Source organism: Myotis myotis, unplaced genomic scaffold (assembly GCF_014108235.1).
Source record: "Myotis myotis isolate mMyoMyo1 unplaced genomic scaffold, mMyoMyo1.p scaffold_m19_p_4, whole genome shotgun sequence".
In the NCBI taxonomy this organism is placed as follows: domain Eukaryota; kingdom Metazoa; phylum Chordata; class Mammalia; order Chiroptera; family Vespertilionidae; genus Myotis; species Myotis myotis.
This window is the reverse complement of record NW_023416346.1, coordinates 117,348,057-117,369,783: the sequence shown is the minus strand read 5'-3', so window position 1 is coordinate 117,369,783 and position 21,727 is coordinate 117,348,057. Positions and strand designations below refer to the sequence as shown.

At 44.6% G+C, this 21,727-nt stretch overlaps 1 protein-coding gene across 7 annotated transcripts in view; it reads right to left on the bottom strand.

Moving 5' to 3' along the window:
• PCYT1B (phosphate cytidylyltransferase 1, choline, beta) overlaps positions 1 to 21,357 on the bottom strand; it is an 88,090-nt gene extending 66,733 nt beyond the window's left edge. For 5 of the 7 annotated variants that reach the window (XM_036305711.1, XM_036305715.1, XM_036305716.1 and 2 more), the window contains exon 1: positions 14,823 to 15,140. In XM_036305711.1, the coding sequence (XP_036161604.1) occupies positions 14,823 to 14,939 (117 nt within the window). In that variant the 5' untranslated portion in view covers positions 14,940 to 15,140. Of the gene's footprint in view, positions 1 to 13,171; positions 13,272 to 14,822; positions 15,141 to 21,279 lie in introns of those variants that run through there. The other 2 variants (XM_036305718.1, XM_036305714.1) reach the window with 2 other exon arrangements.
• Positions 21,358 to 21,727: the final 370 nt, after the last annotated feature.

Here is a 21,727-nt window from a genome sequence, read left to right as displayed (position 1 = left end):
GCTTGAAAATGCAGTTCTCTCCCTCACAGCTAGATCCAAGGGCAAGATTTAGAATACCGAGACCAGGGTTTTCTAATGTGGGATAGGCCGACAATCCGTTAGAGAGCAACACTTAGATTTCTTTTTCATGTTAAAAGAACAAGAAAGGAAGCATTACTACCACCTAATCCTAACATACAGATTCATACTGGTGCCCCATCTCTGTCCACATGAAGTCTATGAGGTGTCCTCAAGGAAGAAGGCAAGATGTAAGATAGAGAAGGCGGGCCTGGGTCCCCTGACATTTTCATTTAGTTTCATTCAGCTTATTGCAATATAATGCAGCTCATCTGGACCTGAATAACTACATTTGTAGATGTCTATCTACTTGTATTATCTACCAAGCCAGTACTCACAAGATCAATGGGCGGCTTAAAACAGTTCCTGCAATGAAATAGGAAAGCAAAGATAACATAAGAACAGGCGAATACCAGGAATGTGTCAGAGATGACCCTTCTTCAACATCATGTATGAGTTCTGCGTCTCACAGTACCAGGCGTGAAAAAAATGACAACCTAATCAGAGCTGACAAGAAACCCTGGCTGGGTAGCTCAATTGGTTAGAATGGTGTTCCGATATGCCAAGGTGTGGGTTCGATCCCCATATAAGAATCAACCCACGAGCCGAAACCGGTTTGGCTCAGTGGATAGAGCGTCGGCCTGCGGACTGAAAGGTCCCAGGTTCGATTCCGGTCAAGGGCATGTGCCTGGGTTGCGGGCACATCCCCAGTGGGGCATGTGCAGGAGGCAGCTGATCGATGTTTCTCTCTCATCGATGTTTCTAACTTTCTATCTCTCTCCCTTCCTGTCTGTGAAAAATCAATAAAATATATTTAAAAAAAAAAAAAAAAAGAATCAACCCACGAATGCAGACGTAAGTGGAACAACAAATCAGTGTGTGTTTTCTCTCTCTCTCTCTCTCTGTGTCCCTCTGTGTCTCTCTCTCAGATCAATAAATTAACAAATAAAAAAGACAGCTGAATTGAAAATTACTACAAAGAAGACTATATTTGAAATACCTGCTACCATTAGCATTACACATCACCTAGAGCATACATTGGACCTTCAGATGCTAGCTAATCATAGCATGAAACTATTGTAATTACTGTGATACTTAAAAAAAAAAAGCACCCTAAACATGAAGACAAGCCTCTATGGTTTTTTCAGCAAGGTTTTAAGACATGTGGTACTCAATCCCATAGTTCGCAAAATACTGTTACGTGTAATGATAAATGTGTAGAAGCCTTTTTCGAGTCACGCCACAGTAAAACTGGCTGCTCTAATGTGTAGAAAATTTGATGTCAAGCTAAAATGCATTCCTTTGTCAGCAAATATATTTAGAAGACATATAGAAAACATTGCTGAAGATGGGAAGAAACAAGCATTAGGATAAATTATGCAGTGTGGGAGGCTTGCTACACAGTTGGATGGAAGCGCAGATATTTCTAACATAGCTTGAGGTAGTTGCTAGATGCTATTTCAATAATAAAACCTTCTTTTCTGAGCCACCAAAGAAAAGATATTCCAAAGAAGAAAGATTTTCCAAAGAAAGATGGTCCAAAGAAGACTGACTCTGCAAAACAGTTTCTTTTTTTTTTAAATATATTTTATTAATTTCCAACAAAGAGAAAGGGAGCGAGACAGAGAGCCAGAAACATCGATCAGCTGCCTCCCGCACATCCACTGGAGATGTGCCCGCAACCCAGGCACATGCCCCTGACCAGAATCGAACCTGGGACCCTCCAGTCCGCAGACCGACGCTCTATCCACTGAGCCAAACCGGCTCCGGCCAAAATAGTTTCTTTAATAAAAACTACTTTACAGAAACACTGTACGTCTAACTACCAGTAAGGTGATTGCTTTGCTCTTGGACCTGGATCCCCCACCTACTTGAGAAATACCAGTCTTCATGACCCTTCTGCTATTGGCTCTCTAAGTGTCACTCCTAGGAGTTCCATCCTGGAAGATTGTAGATTAATTTAACCAGATCTCATCAAGAGATGGGCAAGTGTAGGGAAGGTATATCTATCTATCTATCTATCTATCTATCTATCTATCTATCTATCTATCTAGATATAAATATCATTGATTTCAGAGAGGAAGGGAGAGGGAGAGAGAGACAGAAACATCAATATGAGAATCACCTACCGGCTGCCTCCAGCATGCCCCCTATTGAGGACCAAGCCCACAACTGGGGCATGTGCCCTTGACCAGAATCGAACCTGGGACCCTTCAGTTTGCAGTGCAACGCTCTATCCACTGAGCCAAACCAGCCAGGGCGGGAAGGTTCTAATAAATAGCTTTAATTACAGCTCTTCTGTTTCTTCCCTTTACAAACCTGATAGGATGTCTTGGGACCAGCTATTTTCTAGAATTTTCCCTGCAGCAGGAGTATCCTGATCCACTCTTGCTAGCTAACCAATTCCATCCACTTCCTTCTGAGTCTAGAGCAGTGCTTCCCAACCTTTTTTTGGCCACACCCCACCTAAGCATTTCTAAAATCCTGATGCCCCTCCTGTGACATATAATTCTTATTATTTAAAAAGTGAACTCTCTATTCACATGGAGGAAGCCTAGAAGACCATTAACGGGCTTCCAAAGAACATGGCATCCATGAAAGAGGAAAAAAAAAGAACGAAAGGACAGCTGAAGTACTGAGGAAGAAATCACTAAGAAATTGTTAAAATAATAATATGAAGTGATATGAAAAAATAGCAAATAAAGTTTCAAAGCATATAATAGAGAACTGAAATACACAAATATGTCACAATATATATTTATATACTGTATATGAGGCCCCTAGAACCATAAGATGCAAAAAATTCACTATTAATAACTCATTCTCAAATTGCCCCCCTTAAAAATCAAATTGCCCCCCTGTGGGGCATGTACCCCATTTGGGAACCACTGGTCTAGACACTGACTTCCAGGCCAGGCCATTGTTAGAAAAAGCCTATAGTCTGGGCACCATGAATTTTAATTCACAGATTACCTGATTAGGGTTTGACTGATCCTAGAAATAAGGCAAGTTCAGTTCAGGGGCTCACATAAGCTCTCTTTGGGGCTGGATATATTGACCCTTGGAAGGCCTGAGCACATTAAAGCTCTGTTAGTGGCCAAGAGCTTTAATTTTAGGTAGGATCTGACACCATTCCTTAGTGTTCCCTATCAGCTCACTAGAATTGTTTAGAAATGGGAAATCTGTTGTAGAGTGTGCTCTCCCTCAGTTGTGGTCAGAAAGTTTGTACTAGAGTGTAACATACATACAGAAACATGCACATGTCCTAAATATGTGGCTCAATGAACTTTCACAGGCTAAACACATACAGCAGCCAGATCAAGTAACCAACCACTACCAACCTCCATCTTGTGCTCCTTCCCCTACCCTGACTCTTAACATCATAGATTAGCTTCGCCTACTTTAAAATATTGTATAGAAATGGAACCATGTAGTGTTTATTCTTTTGTATCTGGCTTACTTCATTCAATATTATGGCTGTGAGAGTCATCCATACTTTTTGCACGTGGGTGTACATTCTTCATTCTCATTGCTGTGTAGCATTACATTGGGTGAATATACCACAATTTATCCATTCTACTTCAGCTAGGCATTTGGATAGTTTCCAGTTTGGGGTTATGAATAATGTTGCTAAGAACATCCTAATATTGATTTCTGTTGGCCATATGTATAAATTTCCTAGGAGTAGAAGCGCTAGGTCAAAAATATTTACTTTGAATTTCTAAATTCACTACAAAGAGCCTGGACATCTGACTTGTTTATACTCCTGGTTCTGAAAGCAGAGAATGTGACATGGGAGAGCTGAATACAATGTTTCTCCAAGTGCATCCAAGCACGTCTGGCTCCTGAGCCACCTGGGAGCTTGAGCAGGTGACTCTTTGCTCACTGATGTCAGAGGACTGTGTGTAGTGGAAGCAGGGGGCTGTAGAAGTCAGACAAACCTAATTTTAAATCCCAGCTTTATCAGATTGTATTCAATCTTTATGGAATTACTGAATTCTTGGCTTCCTTGTTTATAACATGAGGAATAGTAATTCCTATTTCACAGGTCTGCAGGCTACTTTAATGAAGTAACACACATCAGGTATTCAGCACAGTCCCCAACACAGTTTGCACTATAAATAGTTGTTCCAGCCCGGCTGGCGTGGCTAAGTGGTTGAGCGTCAACCTATGACCCAGGAGGTCATGGTTTGATTCCCAGTCAGGGCACATGCCTGGGTTGTGGGCTCAATCCCCAGTGGGGGGTGTGCAGGAGGCAGTTGATCAATGATTCTCTCTCATCACTGATGTTTCTATCTCTCCCTCTCCCTTCCTCTCTGAAATCAATAATAAAAATATTTTTAAAAAATAAATAGTTGTTCCATTCCTCCATTTGCCCACAGGAAAAAAAGTGAAACCTCTAGCCTTGAACCCAGTATAGAACAATTAACCTTATAACTAAACAATATGAACATAAAATAGATTTTAGTATTATATGACTGTGCCTCCAGTCAATATCAGGCATACTAGAAATGAAGCACAGAAGCCTTTGTGTACCAGGAACAGGCTTCCAACATCATTTGGTTGGCAGTAGGCTGTACACATCGTTCATGATGCTTCTATTAACCTATTATTATTGTTGTTGTTGTTGTTAACTTTTCTTAAATGCCAGTTTACATAACCCTCAGCATTCTTTTACATTGATGTCAGGTTCAATTGGCACAGATTACTGAGTGGAAAACAAAAACACCAAGTCAAAGACTTTGGCAGGAGGGGGGAGGTTGTATGAAAATGTACCCCGCTCCATGGGCTGGCCCCGTGTGGCCCTGCACATTATTACACAGGCTCTCGCTACCAGGGCTTGCTGCTTTATTTTCTAATCACTGTGTTTTCAAGTGTGCCTTCAAGATTGTTGAGAGCTAAACTGTCTCTTTATCCCCAAGCAGGGTCAGCTTCCCCAGCCTCCCATACAACCTGGTTCATGCTGGGATAAAGAGGAAGGTAGGAATGTTAAAACAATAATGCTATGGTCTGAGGCCAGCAACGGGTAATCAGATCCTAGCAAGGTAGAGGCTGTTACCTGGGAGATTATTGGAAGAAAATAGGCCTAGCTTGCAAGGACTTAGTTTGTTCCTACCTTCCTTACTTGCTCCTTTTCATCCTTCCCCTGGTGATCAGACAAAATAAATCTTTTTTCTGTATTTATTTCACTAAGAGGCATCGAGAAGCTTTGTGTGAGCACCAGTGAAATATGCCAGTTTCAGGACTATGGCCTGACTCACTGCTGGACTTTAACCCCAAGCTTAGATGGATAGCATCAGTTAGAGAAGGCCCCTGTAGTTCAATGCCATACTGCCATGCCTCAAAGAAAACCCAATACAGACATACCTCACTTGATTGCACTTTACTTTATTGCACTCCACAGATGTTGGTTTTTTGTTTGTTTGTTTTGTTTTGTTACAAATTGAAGGCAAGACCCTCCACCAGCCAAAAGATTATAATTGACTTTGTTGTGATACTTGCTTTATTGCAGTGGTCTAGAACCAAACCTGCCACATCTCCAAGGTATTTTGAACTTCAGTATTATGAAATAGATAGATTCAGAGGCTAATGCTCATATTAAAAAGAGATTCGACCTAGGTTGCTATGAACAGTAACTAAAGCATTCAACATCTGATTCAGCATACACTCAACCTTTCTGAAGAAGCATCTGAAGAATAAAGCAGAAGACACCAGCGCTGATTTATACAACAGTGTTGTAAAGTTCCAAAGTATTTTGTGATAATTTGTTATTCACATCTAGCCAATGTGTCTTACCATAAGATCATTCAACCTGTTTTTACCCCAAATGGATAAAGGCAACAGGAGGTAAGGAGTGGGGTAGCTCTGTGTTTTGATAGGAGCATCAGGTGAAACAGAATACACTATGGTAGACAATGTTCTATGGCTCTGGAAGCTACATTCACAGTCATGGAACTGGAAAAGAACATCTATTCAACCCATTGTGGGTGATTGACTTGAGGCTCAGAGAGAAGTGATTTGCTTAAGCCCACACGATAATTCAATGGCAACACTGAGGTTGAAATGAGACTGCAAGCTCCAGCAAGCAGAGTCCAAGCTGAAGCATAGTTGTCTTGCCAGGCCCCAACCCTTTTGCTGTGGGTCAGTCCAGTTCTCCCTGGACCTCCAGATCTGAATTTGCCTTGACCTTGGGGGTTGGTGTGGAGTCCCAGACGCCATAAAGGAAGAGATCCATTTCATCTGATTACTACCGTGTCTCATCAGAAACCACTCAGTCTTTCCACCTTTCCCTACCTCCCCCTAGCCCAGAGGCCTCTAGAGAGGAAATACCCTGGGACTGGACCCAGCTCCCCACCCAGGCTATCCCATAATTATACTTCTGCACCTGCCAAAAGCAAACCACCGTGACTTTCCCTCCACCTTCACAGAGAAAACAGATACTATCAGATAAGAGAGGCTTTCAACTTTCAGTAGCCTTCTATTTATAAATTATTTCTTACCCAAAACATCCTTGCCAGCTTCCTCATCACACAGTGGGAGAGCTGTCTCTTTTCCTGCCTGACGCCAATTCTTCCCCTTGTGCAGTGGAGCCCAACCTCTCCAGCTCTTAGGGGTTATTCCCTTCAACAAACTTCCCCCTCACTTTCACCCTCGCCCACTGGCCCATTCCCACTTATACTTACGTGCAAGTTGCTACCATCTTATAAGAACGAGCCAACCAAAAGTTTTGGTATATTGAATGAATGGAAGGAAAGAAGGATGGAACAAAAGAAGTTAGAAAGGAGAAAAGCTAGCCTCCCTCAACCCTAAGCCCTGATTTAGCCACCTTGGGGGTCCTATACATTCTATATGTTTCCCCCCTCAGTCGACTTCTACTTCCCTGCCTCCTGAAGGCTCCTCAACCTATTGCCATCTGGCTTCTGCTCCCACAACTTCACTGAATGTACCTTTATATTAAATAATAAACATTCATCCTTTTATATTGATGACACTATTGACTTCTTTCTAAATCCAAGGGAGACTTTTTCTTATTATCTCATTTGCTCTGTCTGCTGCATTTGGTTCTTTATTTTAATTTTTATTGAATTTATTAAGGAGACATTGATTAATAGATTTATACAGTTTCAAGTGTACAATTCTATAATACATCATCTGTATATTGCATTGTGTGTTTACCACCCCAAGTCAAGTCTCCTTCTGTCACTATTTATCCCCCTTTTCCCCTCTTCTACCGCCCTCACCTCCCCTTTCCCTCTGGTAATCACCATACTGTTGTCTGTGTCTATGAGTTTTTCTTTGCTTAATCTCTTCACCTTTTTTACCCAACCTCCCAACACCCCTCCACTCTGACAGCTGTCAGTCTGTTCTGTGGGTCTTTTCTATTTTGTTTGTTACTTTACTTTATTCATTAGATACGATTGGACATTCCCTTCATGAAACTTACCCTGCCCTCCACCCCCCCACCCTGATCTCTCAAATATTTGAGAAATACCTCTCTGTCTTTTTTTCACAATCCTTTCTCTATTGACCCTTTAAATGGTGTTCTCAGGGTTCCATCCTGGAAAGATTCTGGGATAAAGTAGATTAACTTAACCAGATATCATGTAGAGATAGGCAGATAGAAGGAGCCTTCTAATAGTTTTAATTACAGCTCTTCTCTGTTCCCCCTGATAGGATGGCTCAGGGTCAGTTATTTTCCAGAATTACCCTGTAGTAGGATTATCCCGAGGTGCTCTTGCTAACCATTTCTATTCAGTTCCTCTAAGTCCAGAAACTGTCTTGACTCAATTTTGCTCCCATCAATTTCACTACCTCAATTTTCCTTCCCTTCCCTTTCCTCTCTTCCATACCAATGCCTCCCAGATCTACATCTCCAGCTCAGAACTCTCTCTTGAGTTCCAAAGACAAACATTTACTAGACACCACCAAAGGGAAGTCCCCACGGTATCTCTAACAGAACTCTCACAGACTGCTGTCACCTGATGCTCCCATTCCAGTGATGGCACCCACTCACTGGATCCAGAAAATTAAGTCTTCCTTGATACTGTCCCACCCTCAGGCAGCTATCAAATCCTGGGGCTTTTGCCTCCTAATGTCTCTCATATCTATCCAGTTCTCTCCTTCTCTACTGCCACATCCATAACTTCAAACATTCTCATTTAGATTCTTGCAACAGCCTCCTAACTAAAACAGAATAGGATAGCATTGAAAATATGAGTGTGCCTAGCTGGTGTGGCTCAGTGGTTGAGTATCAACCTATGAACCAGGAGGTCATGGGTTCGATTCCTTGTCAGGGAATAAACCTGGGTTGCAGGCTCACTCCCAGTAGAGGGCATGCAGGAGGCAGCTGATCAATGATTCTCTCTCATCATTGTCGTTTCTATCACTCCCTCCCTTTCCCTTCCTGTCTGAAATCAATAAAAATGTTTTAAAAAGAAAATATGAGTACAAGATATAAAGTAAAGGAAAGTGGGGGTGTTTTTAGTTATGAGTAAATATATGTGTGTACTGTGAAACATACATATATCATTGTGGCTTCTCAGAGCTCATCCTCCACAGGCCTGGGCAGGTGTCTGAGGTCCCTCTAAGGCAGGGGTTCTCAACCTGTGGGTCGCGACCCCTTTGGCGGTCGAAGGACCCTTTCACAGGGGTCGCCTAAGACCATCCTGCATATCAGATGTTAACATTACGATTCATAACAGTAGCAACATTACAGTTATGAAGTAGCAACGAAAATAATTTTATGGTTTGGTCACAACATGAGGAACTGTATTTAAAGGGCCAGAAGGTTGAGAACCACTGCTCTAAGGCCATGTGTGGCTGCTGCACACTTGAAATTGGCTAGCCTAAATTGAGAGGTGTTGCAAGTATAATGTACACTGGATTTCAGATTTAATATGAAGAAAAGAATATAAAATACCTTTATATTAAATAATAAACGTTAATCCTTTTATATTGATGACTTGTTGAAATACTAATATTTTGGATACATCAGGTTAAAGAAGTCAAACTTACAAAAAAAGCTCTCGAGGGATTTCAGCATCCTGGCATGCTTCCACATCCCGAACTACTGCCTTCTGTTCAATGGAAATGATTTTCAAGGTCAGGGGCTGTGGATTACTTCTTTCGTTTCTCTCCACAGCACCTGGTGCATTGCTGTACATGGAAGCTGATAACCAACTGGCTAACTGGGGATCCTGTTGGTGGGGGACTGAGTTTTCTCTCAGTTATCATCCAAAGCTCTGCAACACTAAATACTTTAATTCCCCACCCCCTGCCTGAATGAGGACACACGCACCCTGTTCATTTCCATATGATCAGACACCAAAATAAAACAAAGAACCTGCCTATCTTCTTACATTTGATTTTGATTCATTTGTTCCATAAGGAGTCCAGCATTCAGCAAATGGTGGGTTGGAGGGGTAGTGAAAGAACACATTTAAAATGGAAGAAACGAATTCATTGATTCCATGCTCAGTATGCCTGACTATGATCAACCTGCAAGAAATGAATGTTGCATTTGAACTGAGAGCAGCAGGAAAACGTCTAATAATAACCTTGGGCAGAATTCCAGTAGATCACAGTAAATGCCCAAGGAAGCCCATGTTTGTTTACTTTCACTAACACAGCACATTAAGTGCCCGCTTTAAAATGCATGCTGCTCTAAGTGCCTACATAGATGGTGATACCTAGTAAAGGAAGCCACTGATGTCTCTGGAAATCCAGCATCTTTTGGTGCACCAGCCGGTGAGCATCCTATCTCTCAGCTGACATAATGCACCTTCTGCAAGACAGCAGTCTTTTGGCCCTGCTCCCCTTTGAAGTAAAGCCTGAAATGAACTCCTGCTAAAGTGGCATATTGAACCAGCCCAATTTTATTTCCCAGGCCTTCTCAGTTGATTCGTGGCACATCCATCTTCATGGAAGTGACTACTGCAGGCTAGAATTACAACTTCCTTCTGATAGCAGAATGTACTCCTACAAGAACTTGAGCAAGGTTGTTAACCAAATCCTTCAGCAGACAGCTTTCAGGGTGGCTGGGCCTTGTTAGAAAGGGTTAGTGGAACACCTGCTGGGCCCACAGGATTTGTCTAGGCAAAATCTGAAGGTTGAGGACATAAGAGGACACAGTCCTTGCCCACAGGGAGTCCTCATCCCTCAGGAGTTGGGTCTACAAGGAGGGCTGTTACATCATATCGCCCGAGGCTACTCAGTGTCTCTTCTTGACAGTCAAAGTTTTGAGTCACCTTGCATCATGTTCAAGCAAGAAAATAACAAATAACAGAAATCGAATCAAAGATCAAGAATAAACACTGTAGTAATGGAAAGAAGAAACATCTCAAACCCATGCAGCATAGTAAAGTAGCCAGTGCAGTAAGATTACATTCCTAAAATATAAGCTCTATCTTAAAGCCTAGGTCATGTTCTGTTCTTTCTTAATTTCTTGTTAATATTTTTAAAATATTATTATTTTTTCTTTATTCTTATTGTTGACACTATTACAGATGTCCCCATTCCCCCCACCCCTTTGCCTGCCTCTACCCTGCCTCCTCCCTTCCTTCTGGCCATCACCAACCACACTGTTGTCTGTGCCTAATTTCTTTATCAGTGTTATTTAATTCTACTTACTCCTCTCCTTTCTTATGCTTTTTCCCAACGAAAAATAAGGCAGGGTGGAAAGACTACAGGTATACCTTTCAGAAAAAAAAATTTCCCCTTGAACACGATTCCACCGTATCCTCAATATCCCTATCAATTTGCTTCTTACAAGGATCTAAAATATAGATTGCTTTAAAATCCTATTTAGGTAAGCCAACTTCCTGTTGCATTTCCTTAAAGAACTATGCCAGGCTGTGTATTAGAGACCAGAGATACAGTGATGACAAGACAGGTTTCTAGTCAACATCCCTCTGGCAAACTTTGACTCGCTCTGAAGGAGTTCACTACTCTCCTTTCTGTCCCCACTGCACCCGGTAACACAACTCTTAGCACGCTGTGCCCTTATCAACCTGTATGGAAACTATCTGTTTATGTTTCAGTCTCTTCTCGAATCTCTAGATCACAAAGTACTTGAGGATTCAGAGCTTAGCATGTAGTGGGGGCTCAATCAATGAGGGCTGAGTTCAACTGGATCACAAAAGACAACCTTCACTGTAAATAATATAGAGGCAAACACACGTAGACACGAACACTGTACACACCTTCTCTAGTGCCATGCTAAATAGAGAGCCCAATTCATGACCAAAAAAAAGGCATTTTACACAATTGCTGAGATTTATTTTATTTTTTAAATATATATTTTATTGATATTTTTACAGAGAGGAAGGGAGACAGATAGAGAGTTAGAAACATCAATGAGAGAGGAACATCGATCAGCTGCCTCCTGCACACCCCCCACTGGGGATGTGCCTGCAACCAAGGTACATGCCCCTGGCCGTAATCGAACCTGGGACCTTTCAGTCCGCAGGCCAATGCTCTATCCACTGAGCCAAACCAGTTAGGGGCAAATTGTTGAGATTTAAATAAAATCTGTATTTACAGACAATAACGTTTGGTGACCTAAGTTCACATTCTGGAACTTGTAGTAAAGCTTTATAGCCCTTATATACTCAGAAATTTCCTTTTCCATTATTCCCAAGTAAAATTAGAGTTTGGGGAGCCAGTGTGTGCATCAGCTAATACAATGACAACCACTCTGCCCTAGCCAGTTTGGCTCAGTGGATAGAGCATCGGCCGGAGAACTGAAAGGCCCCGGGTTTGATTCTGGTCAAAGACACATGCCTTGGTTGCAGGCTCGATCCCTGGCCCTGGTCAGGGCCCGTGCAGGAGGCAACCAATCGATGTGCCTCTCTCACATCGAAGTTCCTCTCTGTGTGTGTCTCCCATTCCCTTCCACTCTCTCTAAAAACCAATGGAAAAAAAATGTCTTTGGGTGAAGATTAACCAAAAAAAAGTTTAAAAAAAAAGCACATGACAACTACTTTCATAATTGCTACTTTAAAAAAAATGTTTTATTATTGAGTCCTGTTTTCTCTAAACGGTATGAATTCAAGTTTGGTGACAAGTGGGAGAAGGAGACTGTCTTCTGCAGGCGAATCTCTCAAGTCTTTCATGCACTTTCCAAAGCTACGCAGCAGCCACACCTTGCCGCCACTGTGGCGGCAGGGGTCCATTGTAATTTTGGACAAATGTGCTTGGGTGCTGGGAAAAACACAGAATTTATATAATTTGAAATGTGAAGATATCAGCAAAGCTAAAGATCAACAGAAACTACTAAAACCTTCCAGAGAAATGCAAGTTTAGCATTTTCACTTGCCATTCATTCTCTTCAGGAGCAAACTTTGTTATTAAGTAGTTCACACGTGCCTGCATCCTTAAAGTAAAATTCTTAGCAAAGGAAAGTTGGGCTCTGAAGTGTAAATCAAAATTTATATACCCCTACAGGGATCAAAGTTTGCTGATCAGAGAAAAGGCGCTTCGAAGAATTGAGTGCAGTGGTTTACAAGTTGGTTGCAGTCCCTATTTAAACAGAGCCCGTTTTCAGCAGATCATGATAATGATGGACAACATAGAACATTTTTATCAAAAGTAGAACAAAGCAGCCCTAGCTGGTTTGGGTCAGTGGACAGAGCATCGGCCTGCAGACCAAAGGGTCCCTGGTTTGAATCCGGTCAAGGGCCCGTACCTCGGTTGCAGGCTCCTCCCCGGCCAGGGCCCTAGTAGGGGCTTGTGCAAGAGGCAACCAATTGATGTGTTTCTCTCACATCAATATTTCTTTGTCTTTCCCTCTCTCTCTCTCTTCCATTCTCTCTAAAAATCAATGGACAAATATACTCGGGTGAGGATTAAAAAAAAAACACAGAACAAAGCAGTCACTTTAACAGTGGAACTGTTGGATATTCTTCACACACACACACACACACACACACACACACACACACACACACACACTTTAAGCCAGAACTGCCAAAAAGATGGGAAGGGGATGTTTCTCACCTAAGAGTATGTTGCGGGGGGCGAGGGGGGGGATCTTCCACTTTGCAGGGGTAGAGCTCTGGGTTCAAATCCCAGATCTACCCCTTTGAAGCAATGTGACTTTGGGGAAGTCACTTACCCTCTCTGAACCTCAGTTTCCTCATTTCTAAAGCAGCAGGGAGATGGAAGTATAACATTGCCAGCTTTGCATGATTCTTGAGAGTTAACTCCAGGCTGAGCTGTTACAAGTGAAAGTGAAAAGTACTTGAACTTGCTTCCTTCCCTTGATTTCCTCTGCCCACCCTCACAGGCAGAAGCAAGCAAGGGAAAGAATCGCTAAAAGGCAAAAAGGGAAGGAAAAGAAGTTGGCACAAGAGACTCAACCCATACACAAACTGGAACTGGATGCCGCCTTTCTCTCGCCTACCCTTTACCTACCTGTCAGCAAGTCTGATGCAAATTGGAACATTGGGTTTAACTTTTAAAAACATTTTGGGTGACACGTTTTTAGTGGTCAGTTTTTTCTATGCTAAAACATGAGATATTTAGTAGCCCAAAGGAAGTCCTTATTGGGATGGTTTGTATCTTTTGAGAACATAGGTAAAACGTTTATGTATGACATTCAATAAGTGGCTGAAAGTGCTGGGGAGCAGTTAATATCAAATTGCCTTAACAAAATATATTTTTGAAAAAACAGAAGCACAGTGAACAAAAGCCCACGGGGCTCTATATAACTTCCTTTGTTTTCATGCATTAGGAAGTTGTCCTAAGCCTGCCTTTGAATCCTTATGAACCCTTATGAAGAAATAACAGTTTCATGATGGGCTGGCTTTGGAATCTGTGAGCCCTCATTGGGGTAGTTCACGGAAAATACTACATCACAAAATCCTTAAAAAACAATAAAAAAAAAACACCTCTTCCCAGGGTCAAACTCCACAGCCAATCAAAATATTGCACCCTTTAACTTGAGGGAAATGCTAGAGAGAAAATATAGCCCTAAACAGTGTATGGCTTGGATCTGAGGGTTCAAAGAGAGGTCTCCCCAAGTTCCACAAGACTCCAGGCCACCGAAAACCCGCTACCCATTTGTTGTTTTTGATTCAGTTAATGAGAAGGAAGGAAGCGCTAAGTGCTCCATTTGCACTTATTAAAGGCATGCAGCCCCTTGCTAAGTAAATGCAGCTCCCCCAGGCTCCCATACCTGAAGAGAAACCCTGACAGCAGACCCGGAAATGCTTGCAATTCATTTAAGATACACGTTATTTCTAAATACATCATCGAGGGACTCTTTTGCTCAGTTATTTTGACATTTTCAAGCAAATGGGGAAGTTTGCTTCCATGTCGTTTTCATTTTTACCAAACTGGCATTAGGCACCAACATTAGTTGAAGACCGAATCATTCCTTACCTAGGACTGAGAACTTAACGGACTCGTCCCAAGCTTTGCGAAAAGAATACCATTTTGTAAATTGCACTGTGGCTTTTTTTTTTTTTTATCTTCAGACGAGAACACACTTAAAAGGAAAAAGGCCATTCCCTCCTCCCAAGCACAAAAACACAGCAGAGCCCAAGCAGCCCATTTCCTACCCAGCCGGTACAAAAATGCTTTGTAAGCGGAGAGCAGCGCCGGGTAGAGAAGCTAAATATAAACAGCTGAGAAGGATTAGGCGGTAGCTCCATTCTCATTTACATGAAAATCCTCAGCATCTTTTTCCTCGCTGGCTGCAGGCGCATAAGGAATTCTTTTGTGCCATAGCCACGCATACATTTGCATCCTTTGTCTTTACTTACCAGTCGAGGCTGTGGGCATGTGTGCTCTATTTCCTCCATGGTTTCTGAGGGAGGCTCATTGGAAAGGGATTTTGGGATACCTGTTTCTGACTCAGCATCAGTGGTAAGTACTGGCATGGCCAGTGAATGCTCCCTCCAAGCTCTACACCCCGTCAGTCTCCTCCCAGGCAGAGAATGTTTTCTTTCTCAGGTATTTTTCTCTTCCTTACCCATCCCCCTTCTTCATCACTTCTTTCTGTCTATCCTGGGGGGAGTAAAGAGGTTACCCCCCACCCCCGCCCCTTTCGTTCTGGGAGAAGCCGAGAGGCAAGGCCTCAGTTTATCACTAGAACAAGCAGATGGCACTGGAGCTGCGGTGCGGGATACAGTACCCTATTTGCATGGAGCGCGCTGATTGGCTACTGTCATCATAGTACCACTCCGCTAGGGAGCGGCCGCGCCCATTGGTGGCCTGCCGTGCCCACGGGGCCGAACTTGCCGCTTTTGTTTCTTTTCTTTAATTCAGTTGCAAAGGTCTCAGTCCACTGGGGAAAGGGACCCGGGCTGCATTACCCAGATAAGATAAAAAACGCTTCCGGAGGCGGGGACAGGATGCCCCAAGAAAGAACACTGTAGACCTCTGCTAAAAAAGAACCATGTCCCTGGCGCGTTTGACGTGGTCCAGTCAGAAATTTGCCCAACAGGAGTCACTTTGAAGACAAAGCCACTTTTGAGCCCAAACTCCCTGTGCCCGCAATTGTCTGCTATCCCCGGATGGCTTCTCAGGGCATTTATTGTGAGCACCTGAGTGTTCACCCCTTGACTGCAACAAGAGCAGGACAGATCCCCTGAGGCCTGGCTTCGCCTCCTGGAGCCTAGCCCTTGCTGGGGGGGCGGTGAGGGGGCGACTCTGAAGGAGGTAAATTGTTTTTCAATAACTTGCCTTTTACCCCTGACTGCTTTCTCCAATTGCTTCCTCCCTCAGCCATACTCCCCCTGGTCCCCTATTCTCTCCTCAGTAAAGTTGCTGTTGTTTGCCCTTCCATACATTGTTCCACATGCTCATTTCCTCTGCTCCACCTCCTAAGCACCCAGCTCTCAGCAAATGCTCATGGCAATCACACAAACATCCCAGATGGGGTGTTAAAGAGGAAGTGACAATGTCTGAATCAGTCAGGAATACCCCCCTATTTTAAGAGGGACATACACTCAAAAAAACTTATGAAGGTATTCATTCTTGTGAAATATTGCACTTTTAATAATATTAATAAAAGTCGTGGTAATTGCTAGCATTTTTAAGCACAGGCACAGCGCTAAGTACTTTACCTAGATCTTGTTTAATCTTCATAAGAACCCAAAGGAGTTGATCCTATTATCCCCATTTTACAGGTGAAGAAATTGCAATTTAGAGTAATTGCTCAGGGCCTCAAACTCATAAGCAATAGAGCTGGAATTGAAAGGATGGGGTGTGGGCCAGGGATGCAGCAGGTATAGAAAGAGCACCTAGATAGGAGTCCTCTTAAGGTAAGTCCCTGGGCTTCTAGATCTTTCATTTTAATGTATAGCAGTGGTTTTCATCCAAGTGTGGTCCAGGACCAGCAGCACCAACATCAGCATCACTTGGAAACTTGTTAGAAATGCAAATGATCCCCCCCCTTGAAGACTTGATTCAGTAGCTCTGGGGAGGGTCCAGGATTCACAGTCTAACAAGTTCCTACGTGATACTAACGCTGCAGAGCCTGGGACCATACTTTGAGAACCAGTAGTCCAAAGGATGAGATAAAATACCTGCTCTGCCTCCCTCACAGAATTTGGGAGATCAAATAAGATATGATGTGAAAGCACTCTGTAAATTAGAATGTGCTATACCAGTGGTCGGCAAACCGCGGCTCACGAGCCATATGCGGCTCTTTGGCCCCTTGAGTGTGGCTCTTCCACAAAATACCATGTGCGGGCGCGCGTGTACAGTGCGATTGAAACTTCGTGGCCCATGCGCAGAAGTCGGTTTTCGGCCTGAGCGAGTCTATTTTGAAGAAGTGGTGCTAGAAAGAAGTGGGGGGTGTCAGCAGGTCTGCTGACCCAGCGCAGACGGCCCCGGAGTACGCAGCGCCAGGGGTGGGGGGTGGGGGGGGTGGGGGGTGGGCGGGACGATTCATGCACGAGTTGAGTGAGCCAGTCAGTCAGCAGTCTCATTGTGCCGTGGTTAGTGCTAGTCGTGTCCGCAAATGGCGGACGGGTGACAAAAGTACCTACTCGAAGCATAAAGTTACCTGTGTTTTTCCAACCAGCTGCAAATCCTACAGGTATTTTTGTCATCGACTTAAGAATTGTAATTATTTTGTGTTGGTGGCTTTATTATAAAATGAAACATTTTTTTAGGTGCCCTGTTTGACATGGCTACAAAGAAGCAGCAAATACCTATATAGTTTAAGTTTAAAAAATTTGGCTCTCAAAAGAAATTTCAATCATTGTACTGTTGATATTTGGCTCTGTTGACTAATGAGTTTGCCAACCACTGTGCTATACTAATGTAAGGGATCGTTATTTTTTACTAGTGGCCCAGTGCATGAAATTTGTGCACATTAAAAGGGGATTAATTAGAGGAAATACTTTAATATTGCTATTTGCCCTTTCTCTATAATAGAAGAGTCAGAGATGAAAGAAAATTAGGAAAATGTATATGAAAATCTTCCTCCTGTCAGAGTCTGGGGCGTACCATGGGACCCAGAGTCAAGTCCCCACCCACTTACATGCACCTCGAAATCATGAGAGACCCAAACCTGGCCAGCCCCACCACCATTGGGCTAGATCCAGACCTTGTAAAGCCCTGCCGGGCGGGGTCACAGCCTCAGGTCCCCCGTGAAGCTGCGCCAGGCGGGGGACATGGCCTGAGGTCCCCTGGTCCGGTGCCAGGGTGGGGAATGTGGCCTGAGATCCCCTGTCAAGCCCCACCGGGTGAGGGGTGCAACCATAGGTCCCCCAGCCTGGCACTGGGAGGGGGGGCTCAGCCTCAGGTCCCCCATCAATCCCCTCCGGGAGCAGGGTGCAGCCTCAGGTCCCTCATCAAGCCCCACTGGGTGGGGGGGCATGGCCTGAGGTCCCCCGGCCCAGCACCGGGGTAGGAGGCACACCTTGAGGGCCCCCATCAATCCCCGCCGGGTGGGGGGTGCAGCCTGAGGTCCCCTGTCAAGCCCCACCAGGCAAGGGGCATGGCCTCAGGTCGCCCAGCCCGATACCAGGGTAGGGGCACATCCTGAGGTCCCCCATCAAGCCCCACTGGGTGGGGGGCATGGCCTGAGGTCCCCCAGCCCAGCACTGGGGTAGGAGGCACACCTTGAGGGCCCCCGTCAATCCCCGCCAGGTGGGGGGCGCAGCCTGAGGTCCCCTGTCAAGCCCCACCGGGCAGGTGGCATGGCCTAAGGTCACCCGTCAAGCCCTACTGGGCGGGGGGCACACCTTGAGGTCCCACGTCAATCCCTGCCAGGCGGGGGGCATTGCCTGAGGTCCCCTGTCAAGCCTCACCAGGTGGGGGTGTGGCCTCAGGTCTTCCAGCCTGGTGCCGGGGCAGGGTTGTGGCCTCAGATCCCCTGGCGCAGTGCTGGGGCGGGGGGCCGTGTCCTGAGGTCCCCCGTCAGGCCCCACTGGGGCGGGTGCAGCCTGAGGTCCCCTGTCAAACCCCATGGGGAGGTTGGGGGCACAGCCTCAGGTCCCTACTGATTGCTCATTAAGGCTCGTTACGGGAACTCAGCCTCCACTGTGGGTGCAACCATCTTGTGTTACGGAACCCCTCCACCACCACTGCCTCCACTGTGAGCAATGCCATCTTTGTGGTGGAGTGATGGTCAATTTGCATATTCCCTCCTTATTATATAGGATTACTCTTTAAATAAGCAAAGAGACTTACCTTAACAGAAGAAGAAAATGGAGTCTGCAGCAGAGATTGACAGTTATAGAGCCTACCACTTTAAATCAGAATGACATCACTTGACATCTCAGTTATTACCAACTAGAGGCCCAGTGCACAAATTTGTGCATGGGTGGGGTCTGGCCGGCCCGGCCCCAATCAGGGTGGATCCAGGCTAGGCCTGTCAGGAGGAGGAGATGGTGGGTGATTGGCCAGCAGGCCCCACCTCCAACTGGGGTTGGGGAGCCGATTGGGGGTGGGCTTGGCCATGGGGAAGGGCTGTGGGTGGTTGGCCAGCTGACCCTGCCCCTGATTGGGGTGGGGGGGCTGTTCTGGGGTGGGGCCAGGTGAGGGGAGGGGCTGCAGGAAGTTGGCCAGCTGGCCCCACCCTCTACTGGGGTGGGGGGCAATCAGGGGCGGGGCCAGCCAGGAGGAGGGGCTGCAGGCAGATCAGGGTTGTGGGGGCCCATTGGGGGTGGGGCTTGCCAGGGGGAGGGGCCACAGGAGGTTGGCCAGCTGGCTCCACCCCCTGATCAGGCCAGTTCACTGGCCACAGTGGGCGTCATGGCAACTGGTCATTCTGGTCGTTATGGTTCCGGTCATTACAGCATTACAGTCTCTGGCTTTTTATATATATATAGATGCTTGAGAAAATGCCAATGATGCAAGAATTCCAGTGACACTTGGGTCATCTGAAAAGAGGTCTTCCCGCCCACTTCCTCCCTCCTCATCCTCCCCATTTCCATCAAATCAAGACGCTGCCTCTGCCTAGGATGAGTATCTTCATTGTGTCACCCAAGTCAGACCCTTACCTATCAGTGCCATTATGTTAAATACAAGTCACACTTGACACATATTCAGCCTAAGTCCTTGAACCTCACAATTTAGACTTGTCTTCTGTCTTGAGGGTCAACTCTGTAACTACTACCAATTCCATTCCTATTCCATCCAGCCTTGTCTTGGCTTCCTCTTACCTCTCACCCCGCAGGCCAGAGGTTGAATCTCAGTATGTCTCACAGTCCTAATGTGCAGAAATAGACACTTTCAGGCACTTCTCTTAGAGGGTTCCTTACCACTCACTCCAGGGACAGAGTCTTGACTGCTATTGCAACCCGAAATGTCTTTTGTGTGTGTGTGTGTGTGTGTGTGCCCTTGACTTGAATCGAACCCAGGACCCTTCAGTCTGAAGGCCAATGCTCTATCCACTGAGCCAAACCAGCTGGAGCTAAACATCTTAATAATACCTACATGGGTTATTTTAATTTGGGGACTTCATAATGCTATTAAGATGATTAGTTGAGAATGGTCAGTTAATTTCACACAATGGAATTAAATATTCCATAACCCAGGGGTTATGTGGGGGAAAGAGATTGTTCAAATTCTGAGGATGGTAATAGTTACACAGGTATTAACATTGCTAAAAACTCCATAGGGCACATTTGTCAGTACACACTAACAGACTTTAATATATTTTTATTGATTTCAGAGAGGAAGGGAGGGAGGGAGAGGTAAAAACATCAGTGATGACGGAGAATCATTGATTGGATGCCTCATGCATGTCCCCCACTGGGGATTGAGCCCCCAACTCAGTCATGTGCCCTTGACCAGACTCAAACCTGGGTTGCAGGCTCGATCCCCAGTAGGGGGCGTGCAGGAGGCAGCTGACCAATGATTCTCTCTACCTCTCTCCCTTCCTCTCTGAAATTAATAAAAATATGTAAAAAAAAAAAGTTGTCGAAAATATCATTTCCAAAGATCTGCAGGGAAGAGCTAAAAGAATCTCTTCGGAGCAGAGGCTGTCTGAACCCTAACCCATCCCCTCGGGCCTTATCATTGTGGTGAACTGGCCCACTGCCAACTGTCAGCACCTGCATCTCTCTGGCTGAGGGCTTTCTTTGGCCATGGGAAACACCTGCCCCCTTCACCCATTCACCCACAGCACCACTGAGGCAGATCCGACCCCTTCCCTCCCCCAAGAGCTCTCAACCAATGATTTACAGGAGTGAATGTACAAAAACCCAAGTCCTCTACATGACTCCAGAGTTCCCCAGTGGCATTAATTTCCACTCACCATGGTGGTAGCTGGCTTGACTAGCTCACTCATCCGCTCTCCTGAGGGTGTTTCCTGGGCTGACTTCCCAAATCAACTACTTGAACTTGAATCCTCGTCTCAGCATCAGCTTCTGGGGGATCTCCAACTAAGGCCCTACTTCAGCATCTCATCACAAAGTTTTAATATGATCTGTTTCTTACGATGAAATACCTTTCATATCATTACATGTGAATGAAAATGAGTCAAAACCTGGTATATGAAAGTCTATTTTTCAGTAGGCATTACATTGAAGCCTTTTCTTCTTTAAAAATACCCTTCCCTTTTATTTTTTCAATTTTTAATCTAGTCATCCTGCTAGAAATTGTATAGCCATTGTATAAAAATGTTAGGTCAAGTATACTGAAAATTTTCAGTGGTTTAGCTAGTTTGTACGCCCCTACACATATTACACAGCTCTTAATATTATCAAAGCCACATGTAAAGTCTCCTTCCTTCCAAGTCCTCCCCCCCCCACTCCTTACCGTTACTCTAGGCATCACTCTTTCCTTCATATCTCCTTTTTCTTCTTTACTCATTTTTCTTCACTGCCCCAGGTTCACCACAGAAGACTTCATCAAAAAGAAAGAGACTAGAGAAATGAAAGGTGAAGTTGACCAAAGAATTCTAGGTTACCTGGAAACCATTATTACCTGCTATGGAATTTTGTTACTTTCATGGTTCTAATTTGACCACTTCTCCATGTGGCTCATGGTTTGGGCCTAAAACCTGACATAAGCCAAAAAACAAAAATTCCACTATACTAAGTAATGAAACCCCTGCATAAATCATTTTCATCCACTCTGGGAAAATGATGGTAATAATTTTTTTTCATTGTAAAGCATTTCACCCCTCACTTGGTGCCTTCATACATTGAATTATATCATAATAGCACTCTGAGATTGACAACTATTAATCATGAAAAATTTCAAA